General features: G+C 34.8%; 2 protein-coding genes and 1 pseudogene across 3 annotated transcripts; 2 read left to right on the top strand and 1 right to left on the bottom strand.

Annotated features, from left to right (window-relative positions):
• Window positions 1-450: 450 nt before the first annotated feature.
• On the top strand, window positions 451-8,708 carry LOC123202232 (probable LRR receptor-like serine/threonine-protein kinase At1g06840). 2 transcript variants are annotated; one of them, XM_044618058.1, is made up of 20 exons: window positions 489-678; window positions 1,297-1,447; window positions 1,610-1,681; window positions 1,798-1,869; window positions 2,698-2,841; window positions 2,938-3,009; window positions 3,143-3,214; window positions 3,411-3,485; window positions 3,877-3,945; window positions 4,061-4,129; window positions 4,475-4,546; window positions 4,656-4,742; window positions 4,951-5,019; window positions 6,112-6,614; window positions 6,719-6,880; window positions 6,980-7,263; window positions 7,392-7,443; window positions 7,508-7,758; window positions 7,891-8,025; window positions 8,110-8,708. In XM_044618058.1, exons 1-20 carry the CDS (start codon window positions 585-587, stop codon window positions 8,458-8,460), a joined length of 2,856 nt encoding a protein of 951 aa, XP_044473993.1. In that variant the 5' UTR covers window positions 489-584; the 3' UTR covers window positions 8,461-8,708. The 2 variants fall into 2 exon arrangements, with proteins under 2 accessions (XP_044473995.1, XP_044473993.1); XM_044618060.1 differs by lacking the exon at window positions 8,110-8,708 and having other exon boundaries at window positions 451-678; window positions 7,874-8,002.
• Window positions 8,709-10,281: 1,573 nt separating this feature from the next.
• LOC123202239 lies at window positions 10,282-11,577 on the bottom strand (annotated as a pseudogene).
• A 6,496-nt stretch (window positions 11,578-18,073) lies between these two features.
• Window positions 18,074-22,318, top strand: LOC123202238 (probable ATP-dependent RNA helicase ddx6). The gene is made up of 9 exons (XM_044618065.1): window positions 18,074-18,387; window positions 19,016-19,212; window positions 19,387-19,625; window positions 19,984-20,235; window positions 20,331-20,505; window positions 20,946-21,034; window positions 21,126-21,199; window positions 21,327-21,401; window positions 22,165-22,318. The coding sequence occupies exons 1-9, from the start codon at window positions 18,074-18,076 to the stop codon at window positions 22,316-22,318; spliced, it is 1,569 nt and encodes a 522-aa protein (XP_044474000.1).

Genomic DNA, 22,318 nt, shown 5'->3' with positions numbered 1-22,318 from the left:
TTTCCGTGCTTCTTAGCTTCTCTGCGTCAACAAGGAAAAACTATCTTCCACTATAATAAACGTTAAGATTTCTTACCGCTGCTACTATAACCTAACTTATAAGAAGACAACATTTTATCAGAAACATACTTTTTGTTGGTCTGTCTTGATCAATTTGCTTTAGCTTTCAACGACCATAGGGCTGCTTGACTTCATTTGGTTGAGTTTTTTGGCCCCCAGCTCCTAGGTTTCGGATTCACATTATTCATTTATTTCTTGTCAAGTAAGATATTATCTTCGGGTGTTTTAAGATATTTTTCTTGCAATAAATTTGATAGTTCCACTTCTGGCTGGAATTATCTTTTTGTTTTTGAACTCAAGAAGAAGAAAAGTCAACTAATGATCGCCATTCGCCAAGTCAGTCTATAAGACTAGCATTTTGATAGAAAACTTGAGTTCATTGTTCCTGTTCCCCTTTCATCATGCTTCATGATCTTCTGGGGTTTAAATGCACATTCTTTTTGTGGGAATCAAATATTCTGTTAATTCCAAATTATCACTGACACTTGCAATTTCTGCTATTGGTAGCTTTTTAGGGTATCAAGATGATGGGGACGAGATTTTGTGGATTTCTTTATGTGGCGTCTTATGGTTACTTGGTGGTTTTTGCAGTTGCTCAGATTACAGATCCTTCAGAAGGTGATTCTTGCTGCAATTTAAGTTTTTTTTTTTTTTCCATTTTCTTCTTATCTCTCACTACCAAGTTTTCATATGTAGCTTTTCTCATCTACAAGTTCTTAATACATTTATAACATCTATCTGCTTTTGAACTTTTCTGCACTAAATTCCACATTATATCCTGAATACCAGATGATTTCTGCTGCCTAATTTACCATCAGTGTAAAGTCAGTCAAGTGTTTGAAGTCATACAAATAAACCGAAAGATCTAAAATACACCAAACAGCCCACCTGGTTTCCAAGCATCCCACCAGGTGTAAAGTACAATTTTTTATCACAAGGTGCATCATTTGTGCACATAAATTTCATAGTTTGTGAGATACATTTACATAAATAATCTGCCTCATCATGTTCTGCCTATTCTTGAACTATCTTGTTTTTGAAAAAATTCTACAGCAAGGGACTGATGAGGTCTTGAATTTAGGTGTTGGGTTGTATGTGTCATTTCTACTTTTTCAGAGGGTTTAGCATTAAAAGATAATTACTACCTCATCCCCTGATTGTTGTAGAGGTATCTATATTTGGTTTCAATAACTTTAGAGAGCATCCAGGAATGTATTTGCTAATGCCCATTTGCAGTCAGTGCATTGGTAGCAGTCCGAAGCAGATTAATCGATCCTATGGACAGTATAAACTGGAACCAGGAAGATCCATGCCTATCAAATTGGACTGGAGTTCTTTGTTTTGACTCAATTAATGGGACAGATGGTTACCTCCATGTTCAGGAGCTGTATGTCCTTCCAATACCCATTTTTACCTCTTTCATGTTTGCTTTTTACTTGGAATTTCCTGATGTTAGTCTTGCTCTTAGTTGCCTATATTCTGGCTTGGCGAATCTTCATATTCTAAAGATGTGACAGTTAATGATTCTAAATTTTTATCTTTGATACAGGCGGCTGCTGAACATGAATCTTTCAGGATCATTAGCACCTGAGCTTGGACTATTATCTCATCTTCAAATTTTGTGAGACATAAAATTCACAGAAGTTGATATCTTAAGAAAATGAGATTTTATCTTATATCTTCCAAGTTAATCATGCAGTTTTGCCAAAAGATTTTTCATTTATTGTCTGCTGGCAGGGATTTCATGTGGAATGATCTGACAGGAAGCATACCAAAGGAGATAGGGAATGTGTCATCTCTATCACACTTGTAAGTTGTAGATGCCGGTGTTCACAAAATTATTTATATCCAAATAGGGCAAAGGACTATTTCTCACTCAAGTTTTAGCTCAATCTTAATAATACACCCACGACAGATTAAAAACTCAAACACTCACTCATCCCTAAATTGCTTGTTAAATTTTTTATTAAATATAAGGTTAAAACTGTTATTTAATAAAAATATTTAAAAATATATAATTTTATTTCATTTTTTCCCTCAAATTTTAAAATTAAACATTTAACCCTCATACCTAAACTTTGAAAAGTGACTCTCCCCCCCCCCCCCCCCAATCTCTAAGTTTTTTTTTCACCCCTCCCTCCAACCACCGACGATCAGTGTGACACATTGCTAGACGACACTCGTTATCCTTCACTAGACGATGAAGCGTTGTCCATTCTCTAAACGATGCCCTTTGTCCAGATCTGGACGACTCCATCTTGTTCCTTCGCTGTCAGTCCACCATTCGCCAAAGAAAATGGTTGAATTTTAGGTTTGGTATCTTAGGAGGGAAAAGTAAATTTTTTAAAACTTAATCAAGGAGGGGAATGTTAGTTTTTCAAAATAAGGGGGGAATAAGATATAATTTTAATTATTTTAATATTACTAATAAAATAACGATTTTACCTCTTAACCCAAACAAAAAATTTTTTGTGTATCCTAACAGATTAAAACTGTGGTAGGTATTTAGATTTTTCATCTGTTACGGATATATATTTGTCATTTTATCAAAACTAGGGTGCAAAACTCTTCTTTTCCCATCCAAATATGATGTTGTTAGAGAATACTATACTTTGTATGATGTACATGCTTGTGCAGACTCTTGAATGGAAACAGATTATCAGGATCTTTACCAGAAGAGCTAGGCAAGCTTTCAAACCTGGATAGACTCCAAGTGGACGTCAACAGTATCTCGGGCACAATACCAAAATCCTTTGCTAACTTGAGCAGAGTTAAACACCTGTAAGTGGATTTTTGATCCGAAGGATTGTACCATGCAGCAAGGCAATTATATTTCTTCCCCTCATTTTGTCTTCTGATGTGTCTTAAATATTGCAGTCACTTGAACAACAACTCAATTGTTGGTCAACTTCCACCTGAGCTTTCCAAATTATCCGAACTTCATCATTTGTGAGTTTATAAAACAGATTTTGCTTTTATCATATATTTTCTGCAGTATTGTTTTTGTTTGGACTGTTTCTCTGTACTAAAAGCTGTTATCTGGTCATGAATGATATGTAATTGATTAAACACATGCTTGCAGGCTTGTGGATAATAATAACTTGACCGGATATCTCCCACCAGAATACTCAGAGATGCCAGCTTTGCGCATACTGTATGTTAGTCTGCCCCATACTGTCACAATTTTTATTTTTACTTGATCTTAACTATTCCTACATATCTGCTTGATTGCATTTGCTTCATTGATGGTATGAATTAAGGGCATTCCAAATGGGGTTAGGTTTACTGGCAACTTGGTTTATCAGATTGCAAATTACTGATTATATTGCTCTTCTTTTTTCCCTCTGCAGCCAACTTGATAACAACAACTTTGCTGGCGCAGAAATTCCACCCATGTATGGAAACTTTCCCAACTTATCAAAACTGTAAGTGCAGCTGTTATCACACTCTTCTACTGAACAATTATGTGAATTGTTAGGCCTTGAGATCTTTTTTTTCTTTTAACATACCAGTGATTGTATAATTCTAGTCATACAGCACATGAACTTGTAAGGAACTCCAAGAGAAGAGTTTCTATGAACTGATTATAAAGCAGGATCTACTAAAAGTTACTTCAATTTGAGTTTGAAACCTGAAGTACCTGTGCAATGCTCATGTCGTGGCCACGGTTGATATTGAGAACATGGATGCTTCAGGTTGCAAATATCACTACTTGGTCACTATTGTTGGAAGCAACAAAATGATAGTTTGTTTTGCCATACATCAAAGAATAGGCTAAGCTGATGCTGCTTTACTTTTCTCTCCCGAAATTGGCAGAAGTCTTAGAAATTGCAGCTTGCAGGGAGCTGTTCCTGATCTTAGCAGGATTACAAGGTTTTACCATCTGTAAGTTTGAGTATTGTTCTAATTTTGTATCAGATTTTTTGTAATTCTCTTCCAGTAGGTTGCATTAGCTCTTGCAGAAATTCAACTTGTATATTTTTTACTGGACTTGTGACAGGGATCTTAGCAGGAATCAACTCAATGGACACATACCATCAGATAAGCTTTCTGATTTTGTGAGAATCATGTATGCAACAGCATTTAAACTTGTCACTCTGCTTTTTCTCAACATCCTAGTCCAATAGCGTAGCCTACTGTCAAGACATCGTCTACTTTGAATACATAGTGCATCACAATTTTCTTTTTGGGTTTTGCAACCTAAAACATATCTTAACAGCTTAAAACCTTATAAACTATTTAACCAGTTTTATCTTAGTATCTCCAAACGATGTAGGATGTCTATACATATCCAACATCTCTCCTTTGTTTTCCCAGTGTAGAATTTGCCTATAGGTGTGCTTTTACAGTTTTGTTCAAAATAGATAACTAAAATGGAGAGGATGTCAGAGTAATTTTACTTTTGCCATATCAGTGATCTGTCAGAAAACAATCTTACTGGATCCATCCCAGAAAGTTTTGCAGAGCTTCCTTTTCTTCAGAGACTGTGAGATCATATATACTTCTAACTTTTCCTTGTCATTTCCAATGAATTATTATGTCCATGATCTTTCTAAGCACTCTGGATAAGATTTTCAAATTATCTTCTACTTCAGGTCACTTGAGAACAACTTTTTGAATGGTTCCATCCCAGCTAGCATATGGCAGAAGAAGCCCATCAATTCAAATGATAGATTGTCACTGTAAGATCTCAAAAATGAAACTTTTTTCGTTTGATGTTATGCTTCACTAATTCCTGGATGTCTCATTGACAACTTATTATTCTGAAATATGAAGTAAGTGTTCTTATTTGTTAATTTTTTTGGAGTTAGCTTCATTGGTTTTGTTAGCCTGGCTCTGTAAAACATATCTCTTGCTTGTCATTTATCTTTGTTCCCATTCAAAATGCAGGGATCTGCGGAACAATTCATTCTCAAGCATTTTAGGAGATCTAAATCCTCCAAACAGTGTCACAGTCAGGTATGTTGTTTTCTTATTAGGAATATGTTGCTAGTCAATTACACTATGAATGAGGATGTTACGAAACCTAAAAAGACAAACAGCAAAAATGCACAAATACTCAATACAGAAACACAAGTATTTACTTTAGAAACACAATGCAGAAAAACCACGTGTAGATAATGGAGAAAATTTCACTATGAATGAGGAAGAGATTTCTATGCTCTCTCTTTCTGAGCTTGTAATCTTAGTGCACTCTAATTGTGGCACACACTCTCACTTACGTTACATACTCTTGAATATAACTTTGGTGTACAAACTCTAGTTGATAGTTATTTGACACGTATCTTATTGGTCACATTTCCACAATAAGTCGTACATGCAGTATAATAGGTCACTCCAATCCATAAGTCATACCCATTATGTTCGATTAGACTAACTAGCAAATAAGATCCTAACCCCTACTAGAATTCAAGTCACCACTTGAATTCAATCGTGATGGACTGCGTCTAAAATAGACAATACCTTGACAATAGGTCGAGTTATTTAACCGGATTATTACAAATGGCATTAAAACATCAGAGAGATGTTAGGTATATATGCAATAATAAAAGAGGATTGGCATTTGCGTCTAAAATAGACAATACCTTGACAATAGGTCGAGTTATTTAACCAGATTATTACAAATGACATTAGAACAATGGACGATATGATGGGTATGTATGGGATAATAATAGAAGATTGGTTAAATAGCTTACTCCTTAGCCATGGATGCTAGGTATGTATGAAATGATAAGAGAAGATAGGTATAAAAGTACAAGACAAATGCTGGAGTATTTATGGGATGATAAGAGAAGATTAGTTATATAGTTTATGAACTTCTTCAATGTCAAAAGCAAAACCGGACTTTGTGTCCAAAAGAGACAATATCTTGATAGTGAGTCAAGTTATTGCTCCAAGATGTTATATGTTTATTATATTTTTCCTCTTTACTACTTGATTTTCTACTATCTTCCGCTCATTCTTATCATTTGGAATATTGGAAAAGCTGATCTGCATATTGCTCCTTAAGTTTGCAATTCATTTCTTATCATTTTATCGGTTTATGTTTAGGCTTGGCGGCAATCCTATCTGCACAAATGCAAATATACCAAACATAGGCCAATTTTGTGATTCTCAAACAGAAGATGATGGGACACCTACAATACCGACCAATTCAAAGTGTCCTACTCAGGCATGTCCCCTGGATAATTTCTACGAATATGACCCAGCATCTGGTGATTTATGTGCCTGTGCAGCACCTTTGCGAATTGGATACCGGCTAAATAGTCCAAATTTCTGTTATTTCCCTCCATATGCCAACAATTTTTCAGCATATGTGACTACTTCTCTCAACTTAAGTTTATATCAACTATCAATTGATTCGTTTGTTTGGGAGGAAGGACCTCGTCTAAGGATGTATTTGAAGCTGTTTCCTCCAGCCAACACAACTATGTTTAGTCTAAGTGAGGTGCACCGAATTGGAAGCATATTTACATCCTGGGCATTTTCTGGTAATGAAATATTTGGACCATATGAGCTGCTCAACTTCACTCTCCTTGGACCTTATGCCAGTAGTATGTATCTAAGCTTGCCATTGCTCTTTAATTTGTTCTAATAAAACTGTTTATCCGCATGTTGCAATTTATAAATGCTCTCTTGATTTTTACTTATGATTCAGTGATTCCTGTGACAAGAAGGACTAGTAGTATTAGTAAAGGCGTTTTGGCAGCAATTTTAGTTGGAGCCATTGCCGGTGCTGTGGCAATAACGGCAACTCTAACATTCGTGGTGACAAGAACACATGCCAGAAGTCAGCAATCAATGTCAAGAAGGCGTTTGTGTGAGCTTTCTTATACAACTACCTATGATTTATTTTTGCAAGATCTTCAATATTAGCATACTACTGGGAAAGAAGTGTGAACTTCCTTACACTTCGCAGCCAGAAAAATTTCAACAAAAATTGATGGAGTGAAGGCCTTCAAGTTCAAGGATTTGGCATCGGCAACTGACAACTTTAATAGCTCAACTCAAGTTGGTCAAGGAGGTTATGGAAGGGTTTATAGAGGTGTTTTATCTGACAATACAATTGTCGCCATAAAACGGGCAGAAATAGGATCTTTCCAGGGCCAAAAGGAATTCTTGACAGAGATAAAATTATTGTCAAGATTACATCACCGGAACCTGGTTGCTTTGTTGGGCTATTGTGATGAAGAAGAGGAGCAGGTATGTTCTTGTAGATGCCAAGACATCTGATTTGTGAATATTTTACCCAAGAAAAAAAAAAAAAGTCTATACAAATTTGTTCAATCACAGATATGAACCATCTGCTTGTGTTCTTGGCACTTATGCAGATGCTGGTGTATGAGTACATGCCTAATGGCACCTTGAGACACTGGCTTTCTGGTATGAAACCCCTTCTATTTTTCTTTTCCTAGCTTAAAATTTTGATGGTGAAATTTAAATGTAGGTAAAGATAAGGCACGCCTCAATTTCAGTATGAGGGTCCGCATTGCATTACATGCAGCTAAAGGGATTCTTTACCTCCATACTGAAGCAAACCCGCCTGTGTTCCATCGAGATATCAAAGCCAGCAACATACTTCTGGACTCTAAGTTTATTGCTAAAGTTGCTGATTTTGGACTCTCGCGGCTTGCTCCGGCCCTGGATGATCAAGGAACCATGGCAACTCATGTTTCCACGATTGTCAAGGGAACACCAGTAAGTTTGAATCTATATAACTTTGCTCAATCACATGTTCCAGGATCATAAAGGTTTACAAAATTAATCTTTCTCAACAAATATCCATCTTCATAACAAGTATACACATATCCAGTGATCATATACATGCAGGGCTACCTTGATCCAGAATTCCTTTTAACTCATAAGTTGACAGACAAAAGTGATGTTTATAGCCTCGGAGTTGTATTCCTGGAGCTTTTGACTGGCATGGAACCAATATCACATGGAAAAAACATAGTTCGCGAGGTACTTTCTCACACAGAAAACTCTTTCTTGAATATCTATTCTCTGTTGCATTTTGTCTTATGAGAAAACAAAACCTATATCCAGGTGAATGCAGCTTGTGAATCGGGCTTGATGCTCTCCATCATAGACAATAGAATGGGACCCTGCCCATCTGAGTGCTTGGAGAGGTTTGTAGCTTTGGCCCTCAATTGTTGCCATGACAAGACAGAACGTCGGCCATCCATGTTGGATGTAGCAAGGGAGCTGGAAAACATAATGAAGATGATGCCAGAAACTGATGCAACATTTTCTGAATCCACCTCCATACATTTTACTGGTAAATTGACATCAGAATCAGCTTCTTCATCGTTCATGACAAGGGATCAATATTTTTCATCTCATATATCAGGCAGTAATCTTGAGAGTGGTGTCATTCCCACCATTTCCGCTCGTTAACACCCAGAAAAGGAGTTTTAATTTGGTTTTTCATGTGCCGTAGTACTGTAGTAGTGGTAGTTTGAAGTCTTACTATTTAAGTATGGAACTCTTTAGAAAAGGTAAATGTAAGGTGGGATTCAATATGAGCTAAGCCTAGAGTTGGCTCAAGCTCAAACTTATTTTAACTGGAGTATAGTATTATCAAATGATCATCGGTGAAGTAAACAGTATTATTAAAATGATGAATAATATCGTCGAATAAAAACACAAGGTGCTCTCAAATTAAATTGAAACCCCAGTTTGAGATCATTAGATTAATAGTATTCACATCATTTCGAATCAAATCAATCCCTAGTTAAGAGAACTTTGAAGGATGGAAACATATTAAATTCCTTGAACTATTTGTGGAAATTTGTATTTATGGTTAAATTACTGAATATTATGGTGTTTATATACCACTGTTTTTAAACCTAGATTTAGTTAAAGGTCTTGTTGATGGGTTGATTGGTTCAACCAATTATTCAAATCGATGATATCAGCATAATATTAACATAACAATTGGCATAATTAAAATTTTAAAATAAATTTTAGTCAAATCACATCAACATGACTTGAGCACTCCTTCCCTTTCAAGTTGACTTTTAAGAGTGAATTTGACATTAGATTAAATTTAAGTCAAGTCAATTTAGACCTCAATCTTACATTTCATAAGTGAGAGAAATAATTTACAATTATCTCAGAGTTAAGAATGCGTATTAGAATTTACATTTGTCTCATGTCATCAAATTGTTAAGTTGAGGGATAGATTTGAGTTTAGTTGAATTCCAAAAATTATCAATTTGGTTTAATTTGAATTTAAAATGATCGATTTAAGATCAGATTAGCTTATTTAAATATTAAGAGAGTAAGAAGAATTGTAGATGAAAAAATAGAGAAAAATTGTAGAAGAAGTTACAAGAATAGTCGGCGAAGTGAACTTCAATTAGAACCAAGCTAAATAACGATTTGAAATTAGTTCGAATTAAATCCACCTTTAGTTAGACTGTTGTAGAATATTTTATGTTGATATTGAAATAGTGATAACATATGTCATTGAATTTGTATTACACCAACTCTTGTAACATTTTTTAATACATAAAAATAAAAATTGATGTGAAATATCCAATGAGTCTTGTCTTATCACCCAAAATGATGTGAAATATCCGAACATATTCTACATCTCTCTCGTGACTAGCAAGCAGTGAAGATTCACATGCCCCTTGGTATTCATTTCCAACCTCTATCTGCAACTAGTGAAGATTCACTGTTCCAAGCATGCATTTGTCTTTGAATTCTACATAAATTTCGCGCTAAATCAAGACACAAATTGGTGGAGAATTAGAAGGCTCTACTGATAAGTCTAAAATAAGACAAAACTAATGATTTTAAACCTATAAAAGGTATACACAAGGCTAAACCTTAAAAGTGGGTTAGCTTGAGATCCCATATGGGCAGTTTTATTGTGCCAGATTAAGAAGCCCACGACACAATACACATAGACAAGTGATCAATGTGTGTATATGTGTGTGTGTGTGACACAATACACATACACAACCAGTGATTTCAAACCTATAAAAGATTATACAAAAGGCTAAACCTTGTATACAAGTGTAACCAGCAATTTTAACCTGTGATTGTAAACCAATGAAAGGTTATACACCAGTTTGAACCTTCAATGTGTATGTGTGTATGTGTGCATGTGTCTGTGTGCCTCACTCTCATTCTTGAGAAGGTTATACACAAGGCTAGACCCTGAGTGTGTGGGTGCATGCATGCACCTCACTATCATTCTTAGAGATCTTAAGCTTTTAGATTTTGGTTTTCCCTCCTCAAGGATGCATAGTTATCTCAATGGGACATGGCTGCACTGGTGACACCACTGCTTATTCTACATGACAGGAACCCATCTTCAGAAGTTCCAGATAAGGATTGAAAAGGACTAAAAATGAGGTTATGAATAACATCGTTAAGACTTGAAAAACATGTCCAGTCAGCATTGGATGAGCCTGGAAGAGAATATGAAAAACATCGACCAAAGTTAGAACTGAAAAGGAGAAAGCAAATAAACAAAATAACTCACTTTAGCAACACCAGTCATACTAATTGAGACTTGATAGGCATCTCAAAGAAAAATACATCATATATCTTCAGTTAAGAGGAATCATCAAGGCAACTTTCCAAGGTTTACTTATGATTTTAGAATCATTAATCTTGAATGTCTTACCTTCAAATATTTGTCAACTGCTCTGCAAAGCCCATCATCAATAATTTGAGCATAATTAGGTAATATCTCAATCATAGCAATGAATTTCTGCAAACTCAAGTAAGGATCAGGAGCAATCTCTACTGGATACACATCGTCTTCCTACTTTTAACAAAGAACCATGGCCTAGAGAACCAAAGCCTTCCAATTCATAACCACAATTTAAATTTTCTTTATCTTCAATCCACTACAGGAAATTAACTAGTATTTTATGGATAATGTCAACATCGAATAATGAATCACCAGCCTAGATGGATGGTATAAGGAGATCATCAAGTGAAACCATTTCCAATCGAAAAGCGATCCTCCTTTACAGTTCAAGCTTGCAGGAAATACTCGTATCTATAATGATTGCCATCTTTGGAATCCCAAAAAGAAAATTCTATAGAATGGAAGAGCTTTTCTCAGTTGGCAGAAGATTTGCAAGAGTTTCCACTATAGTTCTCTGGTCATTTTCTACTGTTGTAGGGCTCAATTTCATCCTTACTGGATTCCAAATTCCAAATTCAACATCTTCCAATACCCTGTAATGTATTAAAGATGTAGTAATGTTATCTAGCCAAACACCTAAGCTTCCCCTTGCACAGATAACTCTGATAATACTTAATCTAAAGCAGTGAGAGATTTTCAATCCATCAATCAAGGCACCCAACAGTGAAATTAGCGGATTCGCCACCACAATCTAACTGAGACCAACCTGATGCCAGTTGTTACTTGAAAGCATTCATGGTAATAGCCTCCACACATTTCTTAACAATCCCCACCTTATCTACCAAGGAAGGTAGCATCTCACATGTAGAAAGGACTTCCACAGATATTTCTAGACATTTCATACAGTGTTGGCAACAAGAGTTGTTGACTCTTCCTAACCAAGCAGGTTGCACAAAATACCCAACTAACAATAATATTCTACTCTTACTCACCCCTCAATTCAACCACTCTGAACCCGTTCTTTTCAAATCCTGAAACCCTTTCTTTTCCAGTCTCAACATAACCAAAGCGATAACAAAAACACAGACTCTGAACAAAAATACTAAGAATAAGTACAAAAACCCTTTTTTTTACTTTCTGTGAAGCCTAAAAAAGGGAAATCAATTAAAATAGACACCGAATTTGCCGCCTCAACCTTTTGCAGCAAGATTTCTTAACATTTACCTTTTTAAGCAATTGATATTTTTCATTCCAAAAATACCTTTTATTCTATTTCTTTCCATTTACAACAGTTTTCATAGATTAAGCTCTTATATTTCAGAGTATACGAATTAAACTTATTTTTTCTATAATGAATAATATTTACAAATGAAAAACAGATTAATTTTTAATATAATAATTGATATTTCTATACCTTTATACATTTACAAAATGATGGATATAACTAAGACAGGATGTGTGTGGGTTGTCTCTTTGAAATGGTGCAAAAATGAGTGAAAAGGTGGGCACTTTCTCAAAACGGTGCATTTTTTCGAGCGGGTGCAAAAATGTGTGAAAGTGTAAAGGGGTGTGTGAAAGTCTAAAAGAGTGCATGAAAATATGATAGGGGATGCATCAACTCCGAAGGGGTGCATGAAATCATAAAGAATGCATCAACTCCGAAGGGGTGCGTGAAATCATAAAAGGATGCATCATTCTCTCAAGGGATGTGTGCATACATGCATGAACAATTTAAATTGGTGATACATCTGTTGTAATGAAAACACTTCCATTAAAAAATTAATTCATTAAACTAGAAAAGAATTCATTTCTTTCATTAATATTTAGATGGCGATAGATTTGGGGCAGATGAAAGTATTTACTGCAATATTTATAAAACAATTATTTACTTGTTCTAGAAAGAACACTTTCTTATTATTTCATAAACATATCTTTTTTCAGTTATTTTCATTATTCCAAATTTGCTTCATTCTAAACCACCACATTTTTGTTTCCTAAATCCATTAATCGGAAAAAATGGTAGGAGTGATGTTCATGCTTGGATTTGGTGGGTAATGGCATAGTAAAGGTGGTAATAATTTAAAATATATTAGTGGAGTTCCGAAATTATTTTCAGCTAATAAAAGAATCAATTAAGACGAATTTGTAGAAGGAGTATGTTCTCGTTTGGGTATCAATCAAAGTTATAATGAGATAAAAATTTATATGTCAAATCCAACAAAGTTTAGTGATTTGCCTTATTTATTAAAAGATGATTACGATATTCAAATGATGATGCAACTATATAAGTCACACAAAAGGTCTCCCTTATTTCTTGAAATAGTGATACAACAAATTTAATTTCGAGGTAATTATGAACAATATTCACAACCAGAACAAGAGATTCATCAAGGGATTCATCAAAATCCATCAACTAAAGTTCATTACATAGATAACATATATACACAACTAGAAAGTGTACCAAAAAATAGCAGGGTAAATATAAACCATGATCAAGACGATATTGAGAATAATGTTGGTTGGAATCCTCCATCCCAAGACTTGGCACATGGTGAAAGAGGCCCAGAACCGATATTGGGTACACCCAAAGACTATTATCAAATAGATGATTTACCAACAAATGATATTCACTTCTAAGAAAAAGATGAATATCATGGTTGTGATGATGAGGGCGATAGGGATTATAATGGCGGCAGCGATATTGGTGATGCTGAAATGGATAGTGATGTTGTTGATGATACAGGGGTTAGTACATTAGTGATAGCATCTGAAAGTTTAGTTGACATTTTTCCAATGCATTGTAGTTCCAATCCATTTTTTGGTAGTCTAGAACCCTATCAAGACGTTGAAAATGAGGGAATTGAAATTCATATAGTTGTGCCATTAGATGGCAGATTCAAAGTGACAAACCAATTTGCATCTAAACAAGTTTTAATAGATACATTATATAGAGATGTATTAGAAAATGGTTATCAATTTAAGGTTTCAAGTTCAAATAAAAAGAGATGGGATATAAAGTGTGTGCATCAATAATGCAAATGGAAAGCAGGAGGGGTGAAGTTAAGTAACAACAATATATTTGTGTTGCAAAAATTAGGAACAATACTTGTTCTCACGATGTCATAAGACCTTGTCATAGGCAAGTAGAAAAAAAGGCACTTGGGAAAATATTACAAACATTATTTATTGCAGATGACCGTGTGTATAAGCTAAAAGATATTATAACTGATATGACAGGTAAGTATCGAATTGATATCTCCCATGTACAAGGTTGACATGCAAAAAATTAGGCATTGAATGAGATAAGAGGTTCACCAGAGAAGTCATTCATATTATTACCGAAATTTTGTTATAACCTTTAACAACAAAACCCTAGCACTATTACACAAATAGACACTGACTCGGATAATCGGTTTCAATTTGTTTTTATGGCTTTAGGATACTTCGTTAGAGCATTTACTGAGTATTTGTCATCCTGTTATTTGTATTAACAGTAGGGCTAGATTTGAGCTGAGTCGGCTTGAGCTCGAAATTGAGCTCAGCTTGAACGAGCCAGGTATTAACGAGCCTGAACCTGAGCTCAAGCTTCAAGTTTCAGAGGAACTGAGCTCGAGCCTAAATACGAGCTGAAAACAAGCAGCTCGCTATGGCTCGCGAGCCACTAGCTTGTTATGGATAGTGAGCCTCTGGCTCGTTATGGATCGTAAGCCACTAGTTCGTTATGGCTTTCGAGCCACTGGCTCGTTATGGCTCGTGAGCTAAACAGCTTGACCCGGCTCGCGAGCCGATTCTTATTTAACAAAAACAGTACCATTTTTGGTTAAATAAGAAGTTCATTCCCTTTAACCTTGTTTATTTTTCCAGTTGCGTAAAAACTCTCCTCCTCCAAACTCTAAGCTCCAGTTCTAGTTCCAAACTAAAGTACAACCCTCCACCATCTGAAGTTTCGACCTATAGCTATTTTTCAGTTTTGTCGATAGAGGTTTCTCAAGCGTTTCTGTTCAAGTCTTCTGATGTGCCAATAGAAGATTCTAGCAATCGGGAGTTTTATGGCGAGAAGTTTGACGACGACGGTAATATGGATGACACAAATATATTTCAGGTTTGTGTTTTTCCATTTTTTTCACTTTTAATTTTTTAATTTTTGCCTTAAATTGATTGAACCCTAATTTTGGAATTAGAGTTTCTAAAATGGGGGTTTTTAATTTTTTAGTTGAGTAGATCTAAGTTTTTTTTCAGTTGTGGTGTTTTAATGTTTCATGATCTTTGATAATTTGTTCACAATGTTTAGTATATGGATTTGCGTTCAATGTGTAGATCTACTTGTTGGTGTTACTGTTTGCGTTCAATTTGATGTTCATGTATAATTTGATTCCTGAAGTAGATCCAATTTGTTATAATCTACTACTGAAGGGTCTTATGATATCATTGTAATCTTATTTGCTACATGTTCAAATTTGTTGTGGTTGTTATGTTGTGTCATGCATCATTAAAGATCCATCGTAAGTTAGTGTACTTTGTTTAGGTCTATATTCTAAAGTCTTTGTGTTTGAAGAGAAATCTAATCATTTCACTCTCTGTGGAGGTTAAATGCAGGCTGTAATTTTTTTTGAAGTTGTATCATTTTTTTTTTTTTGTTTTCTTTTATCCATGTTAAATCAATTATGTTTGCTTCTAGTTTTTTTTGCTGTTTGATTACCCGTTGTTGGATACCAAATTTGACTAATTTGACGAAGTATGATTCTGGATACTGCTTCAAAAAAAAAAAAGGCTACTTCCATGCTCTATCTCTCTTAATTTGGTTAACCTCCTATCTCAATACTGTGTGGTGATATGATCCGTGAAACTATAGGATTGATCAATTTAATTTGTGTGAGACCTAATTTAATACTGAACTGTTCTAATCCTTTGTCTCATTTAAACTAGTAATATATCTTTATTCTCTATGTTCTGTATCCTAGGAAGAATTAAAGTGTTCACTGCTTAAACTGGAATTATGATTATTTCTTTTAGCTTGTGCTGTTACTGGAATTATGTTCATGTATCTAACTGGGTCGTGTTTTTAAATTTTTATTTAAATTGTATCTAACTATTGGCATGTGATTGTGATGTAGAATATGACGTCAAGAAGAGTAGAACCATCTGAAACAAGTCGAGCTTCATCGCAAGTATCTACTACAAGCATGATGGCTCCTTTTATATGTGCATTCATTAAGAGAAAATCAGTGCAAATTGAAGCACCTATTGATGATATGGATATTGATTTGGCTGCAATAGGAGATTTTGATGTCTTAGTTTCAAGTGAAGAAGCTGAAGCAGCTGAACGTCCTGAAAGCCAAACGGAAGCACCACCTTCTGTTATTCCATCTACTAAGAGGTGGAAAATATCAGCTGTTTGGGAGTGTTATCTAGAAGATATGTTTGTTACTATTGGCGATGCTACATATGTAGTTTGCAAGTATTGCTAGAAAAAGCTGAAATTGCAAAAGACCAAGGCTACTTTCCATTTGACACGACATATAGGTCAATGTGTTGAAAATAAGAAAGCAATGGGGAAAGACTCAGTCATAGGGGGACAAACTATTTTGGGTTTTGAGTGTTCAACCTTAGGGGTACCTACTCCAACTATGGTGAAAACAAAGACTAATTATGAGCATCCCAAGGTCAGTTTGAGTTCAATTATTAACGTATATTATTACTATAAAATTGTTATGAAATTAATTGTATTAACTAATGCAATGATTATGGTGTTGGTGTTTCAAGTTCGAGAGGCTTTAGCCCACATGGTTATGATATTTGAATTGTCGTTTAATTTTGTCGAGCACCCCAACTTCATTAATTTTTGTCACGTTCTACAACCTCTTTATGAAAAAAGTTGGAAGAAAACAAGTAAAAGCTTATTGCTTTAGGGTTTATCAAGCAGAGTGTGAGAGATTGAAGAAGACTTTTGAGGAGACTAGAAAGATTAGTACTACTACTGATCTTTGGAAGTCAAATCATCAAAATATTGAGTATATGGTACTCACGGCACATTGGGTAGACCAGTCGCAGTCTTAAATAAACAAATTATAAATTTTGTGCACCTACCTCCACTTAGGAGAGGAATAGACATTGCAGCAGTAATTTTTGACTGTCTTAAAGGTTGGGAGATTGAAAATAAGGTAAAATCAAATTTGCAAATTGTTTATCAAAACACATATAATTTTATCGCATATCATTTCATTAATATTCATTAATTTTGTTTGTAGGTGGAAACTGTCACAGTAGACAATGCTACTGCAAATGATAGTTGTGTTAGAAGATTGCAGGAAGATTTTCAAAAACAGATACCTTTGTTTTATAATGGAAAACTTTTCCATGTTAGGTACACTGCCCATATTGTAAATTTGTTAGTTCAAGATGGGGTGGCCCTGATTAAACCCTTCATAGACAATATTCAGGAAAGTGTGAAGTTTATAAAAGCTAGTGAGGCAAGACAAAAAAATTTTGCAAAAATTGTTATGCAGTGTGGAATAAAAGAGAGGAAGCTAGTTTTGGATAGTGCTACATGATGGAATAGTACATACAAAATGCTAATGACAGCACTATAGTTCAGAGAGGTCTTTCTTCGGTTTATGTTTGTTGAGTCAAGCTATATATATTGCCCGACAAGGGAAGAGTGGGAGAGATTGGAGGTCGTCTGTGACTTTTTAGAAATATTTGATGATATAACAAAATTAATTTCTAGGTCACAGTATACAACTGCAAATAGGTATTTTCAAGAAGTGTTTAGGATAAAAGAGGTCTTTAAAGAGCGAGAATTTGATGAAGATTATTCTATATCAATGATGGTGCAAGCAATGTCAGAAAAATTTGACAAATATTGGGATGAGGTGAATTTCCTTATGGCGATTGCTAGCATCATGGATCTCAGGTAATTAATTTACAATTGATTGGGTTTATTATAATATATATGTTTATAAAGAACATGTTTCTAACTAATTAGTTTGCTTGTCATGATTTCAGGATAAAGTTTCTTATGATTACTTTGGCATTTCCCACTTTATATGGTGAAGAAAATGCCCTTGTGGAGATAGAAAATGTCAAAAGGGCGTTAGAAAAATTATACGAAGAATACGTTGACATGTTGTCATCAGGAAATTCATCAATTGTATTTGCACATCCACAACATCAGCCAAAGACCCAACAAGCACCATCAAATACATCAGGTACATTAGATCATTGTCATTAAATGAAACTTTATAACATATCATAAGTTCTAACATTTAATTTGTAGGTAAATCATCAAGCTCTCAATATTCAAAGACTAGACATTATCGTCCTGGATATAGTTGGATGCGTTTGAAGGATCATAAGGAGAAAACATACTTAGAAGAAACCAAGAAGTCTTAGTTAGAAATGTATCTGGATGAACGTTGTGTTGAGATACCTGATGATGATGTTAACTCAGGCGACTTTAATGTGCTTCACTGGTGGAGAGACAATCAATATAAGTATAAAGTGCTTTCACAAATGGCAGTCGATATCTTTGCAATTCCTATTACAACAGTGGCTTCGGAGAGCGCATTTAGTGCTTGTAGTAGAGTAATTGACATGTACAGGTCAGCTCTATCGCTAGAAACAGTCAATATGCTTATGTGTGGAGCTGATTGGATGAGAACACGTTATAATATGAAGAAACAAGATGAGGTCGTCAATAACTTATCGCAACTGTATGATCTTTAAATTGATTTTTCATTTAACTGTTGGCAGCATGATTAATAGCTTTCATTAATTTTTAATTTCTTGAAGATTGAAGTTGAAAACGAGATTGCTGAGGTTATCTTGCCAGATAAATAAAGATATAGAGTGGATCTCTTACATTCATTGATGAAGGTGAATTTTTTGCTTTATGCCATGATTTAGAGTGGTAATTCTTTTTTCCATCAAATTCCTTTTGTTCATCGGTCACTCTGTCAACCAATTTGCTAATAAAAATTGTTCAGTTACCCCTTACCAGAAAGCTTATTCTCTGTTGATTTCAGGAAGCTTCTTTCATGGGCATGGTTAACTTGCTCATTATTTATTCCAGAAATGGCTGTGAAATCAGCAACAAATATATTTCAGGTGATCCCTATCTTTCCCTGAATTCTTAATCTTATATGAGTTAGGGTAAAATCAAAAAAATTTTATATGTGGAAAGAAATTTTTATGTTATTAAAGTTTGGGTAGGAAAGAAATATTTACTGGCGAAAACTTTCTTTGAACTTGAATTCGGGAATCCCGTTCTGCCTCAACCATAAGCTGATTGTGAAACAGGCTCCTTGGGGTTCATAACTGACCCATATACGGCAATCACAGCACTGCTAGCTGGGTTCATTCACAACATGGCCAACGCATTCTTTTTCGCTGGGTTGCAGCTACAAGGGATTCTTCAAATTTGTTGGCGCATGAGGCTGCATTTGCTTTGGGTCAAATGCAAGATGCTGAAGCTATCCCTGCTTTGGAAGCAGTTTTGAATGATTTTTCTTTGCATCCGATTGTTCGTCATGAGGCAAGTTTTTGGAGTCAAATAATTGTCTTGTTTGGAAAACCTGTGAACTTGATTCTCCACTTGAGTTGCTTAAGAAAAAACATTAATTGTGTTATTGAAATAAAAAAAAGATGAAAAGTTTGGTGTTTTCAATGTTCTTTTGTGTTTTAACTCTTTTCTTCTGATTTTTTTTGTGCAGTTGTTATCCTTGTTCCAACACTAGAGTTGGCTCTTCAGACATCACAAGTCTGTAAGGAGCTCAGAAAGCATTTGAAAATCCAAGTCATGGTTACCACGGGTGGTACCAGTCTTAAGGATGATATCATGCGATTGTATCAACCAGTTCACTTGCTTGTTGGTACTCCAGGAAGAATTCTTGATCTTGCCAAAAATGGTGTTTGCATTTTGAAATATTGTTCAATGCTTGTAATGGATGAGGTAGATGTTTGATTAAATTATATCTGATCTTTTGATGGGTGGAGTGTCAGTTTTATGACAAATAAGTTTAATCTTTTTTCGCATTTTACACGAGAGGACTAGCATTTCGAAGAATGAGGAACTGAAAAATTTTCTAGTGAAATAAAAGCAAATATTTTGGTGTTTTTTCTTTTCCTGTTGAAAGAATTAAGTTTTACGGACATGCCTTTTCCTCTTAATCTAAGCTAAATTCCTGGTTCATGAGAATTTTTATAATTTGGAAATAAAAGTATTCCTTGTGCATTTTAGCTATTGCTGTTTTCTATATTTCAACTTTATGGAATGCAACAATCTAATATTGCAATGGATTGCTTTGCAGGCTGATAAGCTTTTGTCGCCTGAGTTTCAACCTTCAGTGGAGCAGCTCAATCGTTTTCTGCCTGCAAAGCGTCAAATTTTGATGTTCTCAGCCATATTTCCAGTCACTGTGAAGGACTTTAAAGATAGATGCCTGCAAAAACCATATGTTATTAATCTTATGGATGAGCTTACTCTCAAGGGTATCACTCAATATTATGCTTTTGTTGAAGAAAGGCAGAAAGTCCACTGCCTAAACACTCTTTTCTCTAAGGTGTGAGCTAAATCCAATTACATATTCTTTCATCTCTTACTTTTTCAAATGTGAGATACAACATGATATTGTAACTTGTCTGTCTGGTCCTGCAAATAAATCAGTCAATCATTTTTTGCAATTTGGTGAATCGAGTTGAACTGTTGGCAAAGAAAATTACAGAACTTGGCTACTGTTGTTTTTACATTCATGCAAAGATGCTGCAAGACCATCGCAATAGAGTCTTTCATGACTTCCGCAACGGTGCATGCAAGAATCTTGTTTGTACTGGTATGTTATCAGTGCTTGTTCTTTTAACATAAGGGATTCATCAAGATTAGTATGATTATGTAGTTATCTCTCCTATTTATTTATTTATTCTAAATATGAGGATCTGTTGAATTTGTTGTTTGAGGCTTTTAAGGATGTTAGATTTTGCTCATCTTGTTTTATGTTTATATAGAAGAAAACAGAGAAATAATGTATTTGGTGCTGTATCTGAATTACAAGATTTTCAGAAACATAAATTTTTACAAAAACTAATCTTAAGCTTAAAATAAAGTGAAGGTATTTTTTATCTATTATTATGAAATAATATTTTAACAGAGTTATTTATGTGCTCCAAATGGTGAAGTTTCTCTGTTGATTGGAGAATCGTTTTAATTTCCTTACTGAAGAAAACCTTGTAATATTGTGTATCAGATACTAATGATTACCAATGCTTGATGCAGACCTGTTTACAAGAGGTATAGACATTCAAGCGGTGAATGTCGTCATTAACTTTGATTTTCCCAAGAACTCTGAGACATATCTGCACAGAGTAGAGTATGTTGGACACTTTTTTTTTATTTTCTTTTTTAAAGGAGTTAGTTTCCTTGTATAATTCTAATGGAAGTTTATCTTACTTACAGGTTGGTCGATCAGGAAGGTTTGGACACCTTGGGTTAGCTGTGAATCTGATTACTGACGAAGACCACTTTAACTTGTATGGTTCTTTTTCCCTTGAATCCACTACCATGTTTTGTGAAATATTTTGCTACGCATATGTGTTTTTTATCGAGCAAACACGTTCATTTGCTTTGTTTGACTTGTAAACCTTTTCACCTCAACAGGTATAGGATTGAGCAAGAACTTGGAACTGAAATTAAGCAAATTCCTCCACATATTGATCAGGCAATATACTGCCGGTAACTTATGGCATTATCTTGCCATGTAGCCATGTTGGTAAAAGTGGTGAGTAATAGCCATTGACTTTCGAATTATTTATAGCTTTGTGGTTAAGATGCTTTGTTAAATGTCATGTGGTAAATATTGTGTCACATATGCATGTTTAAAGTTTATTGGTTTTTGATGTGCTAAAATTGCTGAAATGATATTCTGGCAGTATCACTAAGATCAGTTAATATTATGCTTTGCGGAATCAGACTGTATCTTCTTTGGGCTAGGAACAGCAGCTTCTCTTTTACCATCTGTAATGACAAAATATTTAGACCATTGAAATCAAGCACTAAAGTTGAGATTATTCTTAGCATGCCATATACACATTATGAATTGTGGTTTCAGGTGCAATCTTTGGTTATTCCAACTTCATTTATAGAGTGCTATAACATTTGGCATTGCATTATAAATCAGGGCTCTTGATTCCAACCCTTTTTTTCAAGTAATGACAATGGTCTTTTTCATTTTCTTTATTTGTCTATTTATAGGGTGAAAAGCAGGTTATAATCATAGTGCCCCGTTATCTTTTACTTGTCAAAAAGATGATATTGAATTATCCTTAGCACAATTTTCATACCGTTACATAGCTCTAGGTGGATAAGAGTTGTGCCACCAAGCTCTTTTTTTCTATGGAAAATTTATTTTGGAAATTGGAGTGTGTTTTAAATTTTTAATTGTTTGTCTGTAGTGTATGTGCTAATTAATGATGCTTGTTAATTGGTTGTTGATTAGGATTGCAGACGCTATCCATTTGGAAGTCCTTAGCTCTGCGACTGAGGAAGGAATTACGGATTTGGAATTGTTGGTTAAAGATTTGTGGCTGCTTCCTGGAATGTTTTTCCAGGTGTCCGGATATTCTAGCCCTAAATATCTAAAAGGATTGTAA

The sequence above is a fragment of the Mangifera indica genome, chromosome 18 (genome assembly GCF_011075055.1).
Source record: "Mangifera indica cultivar Alphonso chromosome 18, CATAS_Mindica_2.1, whole genome shotgun sequence".
NCBI classification, from domain to species: domain Eukaryota; kingdom Viridiplantae; phylum Streptophyta; class Magnoliopsida; order Sapindales; family Anacardiaceae; genus Mangifera; species Mangifera indica.
Note: the sequence above shows the minus strand (reverse complement) of the source record. Positions and strands in the feature narration are given on the sequence as shown.

Bases quoted from the DNA above. Each gene is read 5' to 3' on its own strand.
- LOC123202232 (XM_044618058.1), top strand. From the start codon at position 585: ATGATGGGGACGAGATTTTGTGGATTTCTTTATGTGGCGTCTTATGGT. The intron at 679-1,296 runs GTGATTCTTGCT...GCCCATTTGCAG, and splicing joins GATTACAGATCCTTCAGAAG to TCAGTGCATTGGTAGCAGTC. The intron at 4,130-4,474 runs GTATGCAACAGC...TTGCCATATCAG, and splicing joins TCTGATTTTGTGAGAATCAT to TGATCTGTCAGAAAACAATC.
- LOC123202238 (XM_044618065.1), top strand. From the start codon at position 18,074: ATGTATCTGGATGAACGTTGTGTTGAGATACCTGATGATGATGTTAAC. The intron at 18,388-19,015 runs GTATGATCTTTA...CGGCAATCACAG, and splicing joins GTCAATAACTTATCGCAACT to CACTGCTAGCTGGGTTCATT. The intron at 19,213-19,386 runs GTTTTTGGAGTC...TTTTTTGTGCAG, and splicing joins GATTGTTCGTCATGAGGCAA to TTGTTATCCTTGTTCCAACA.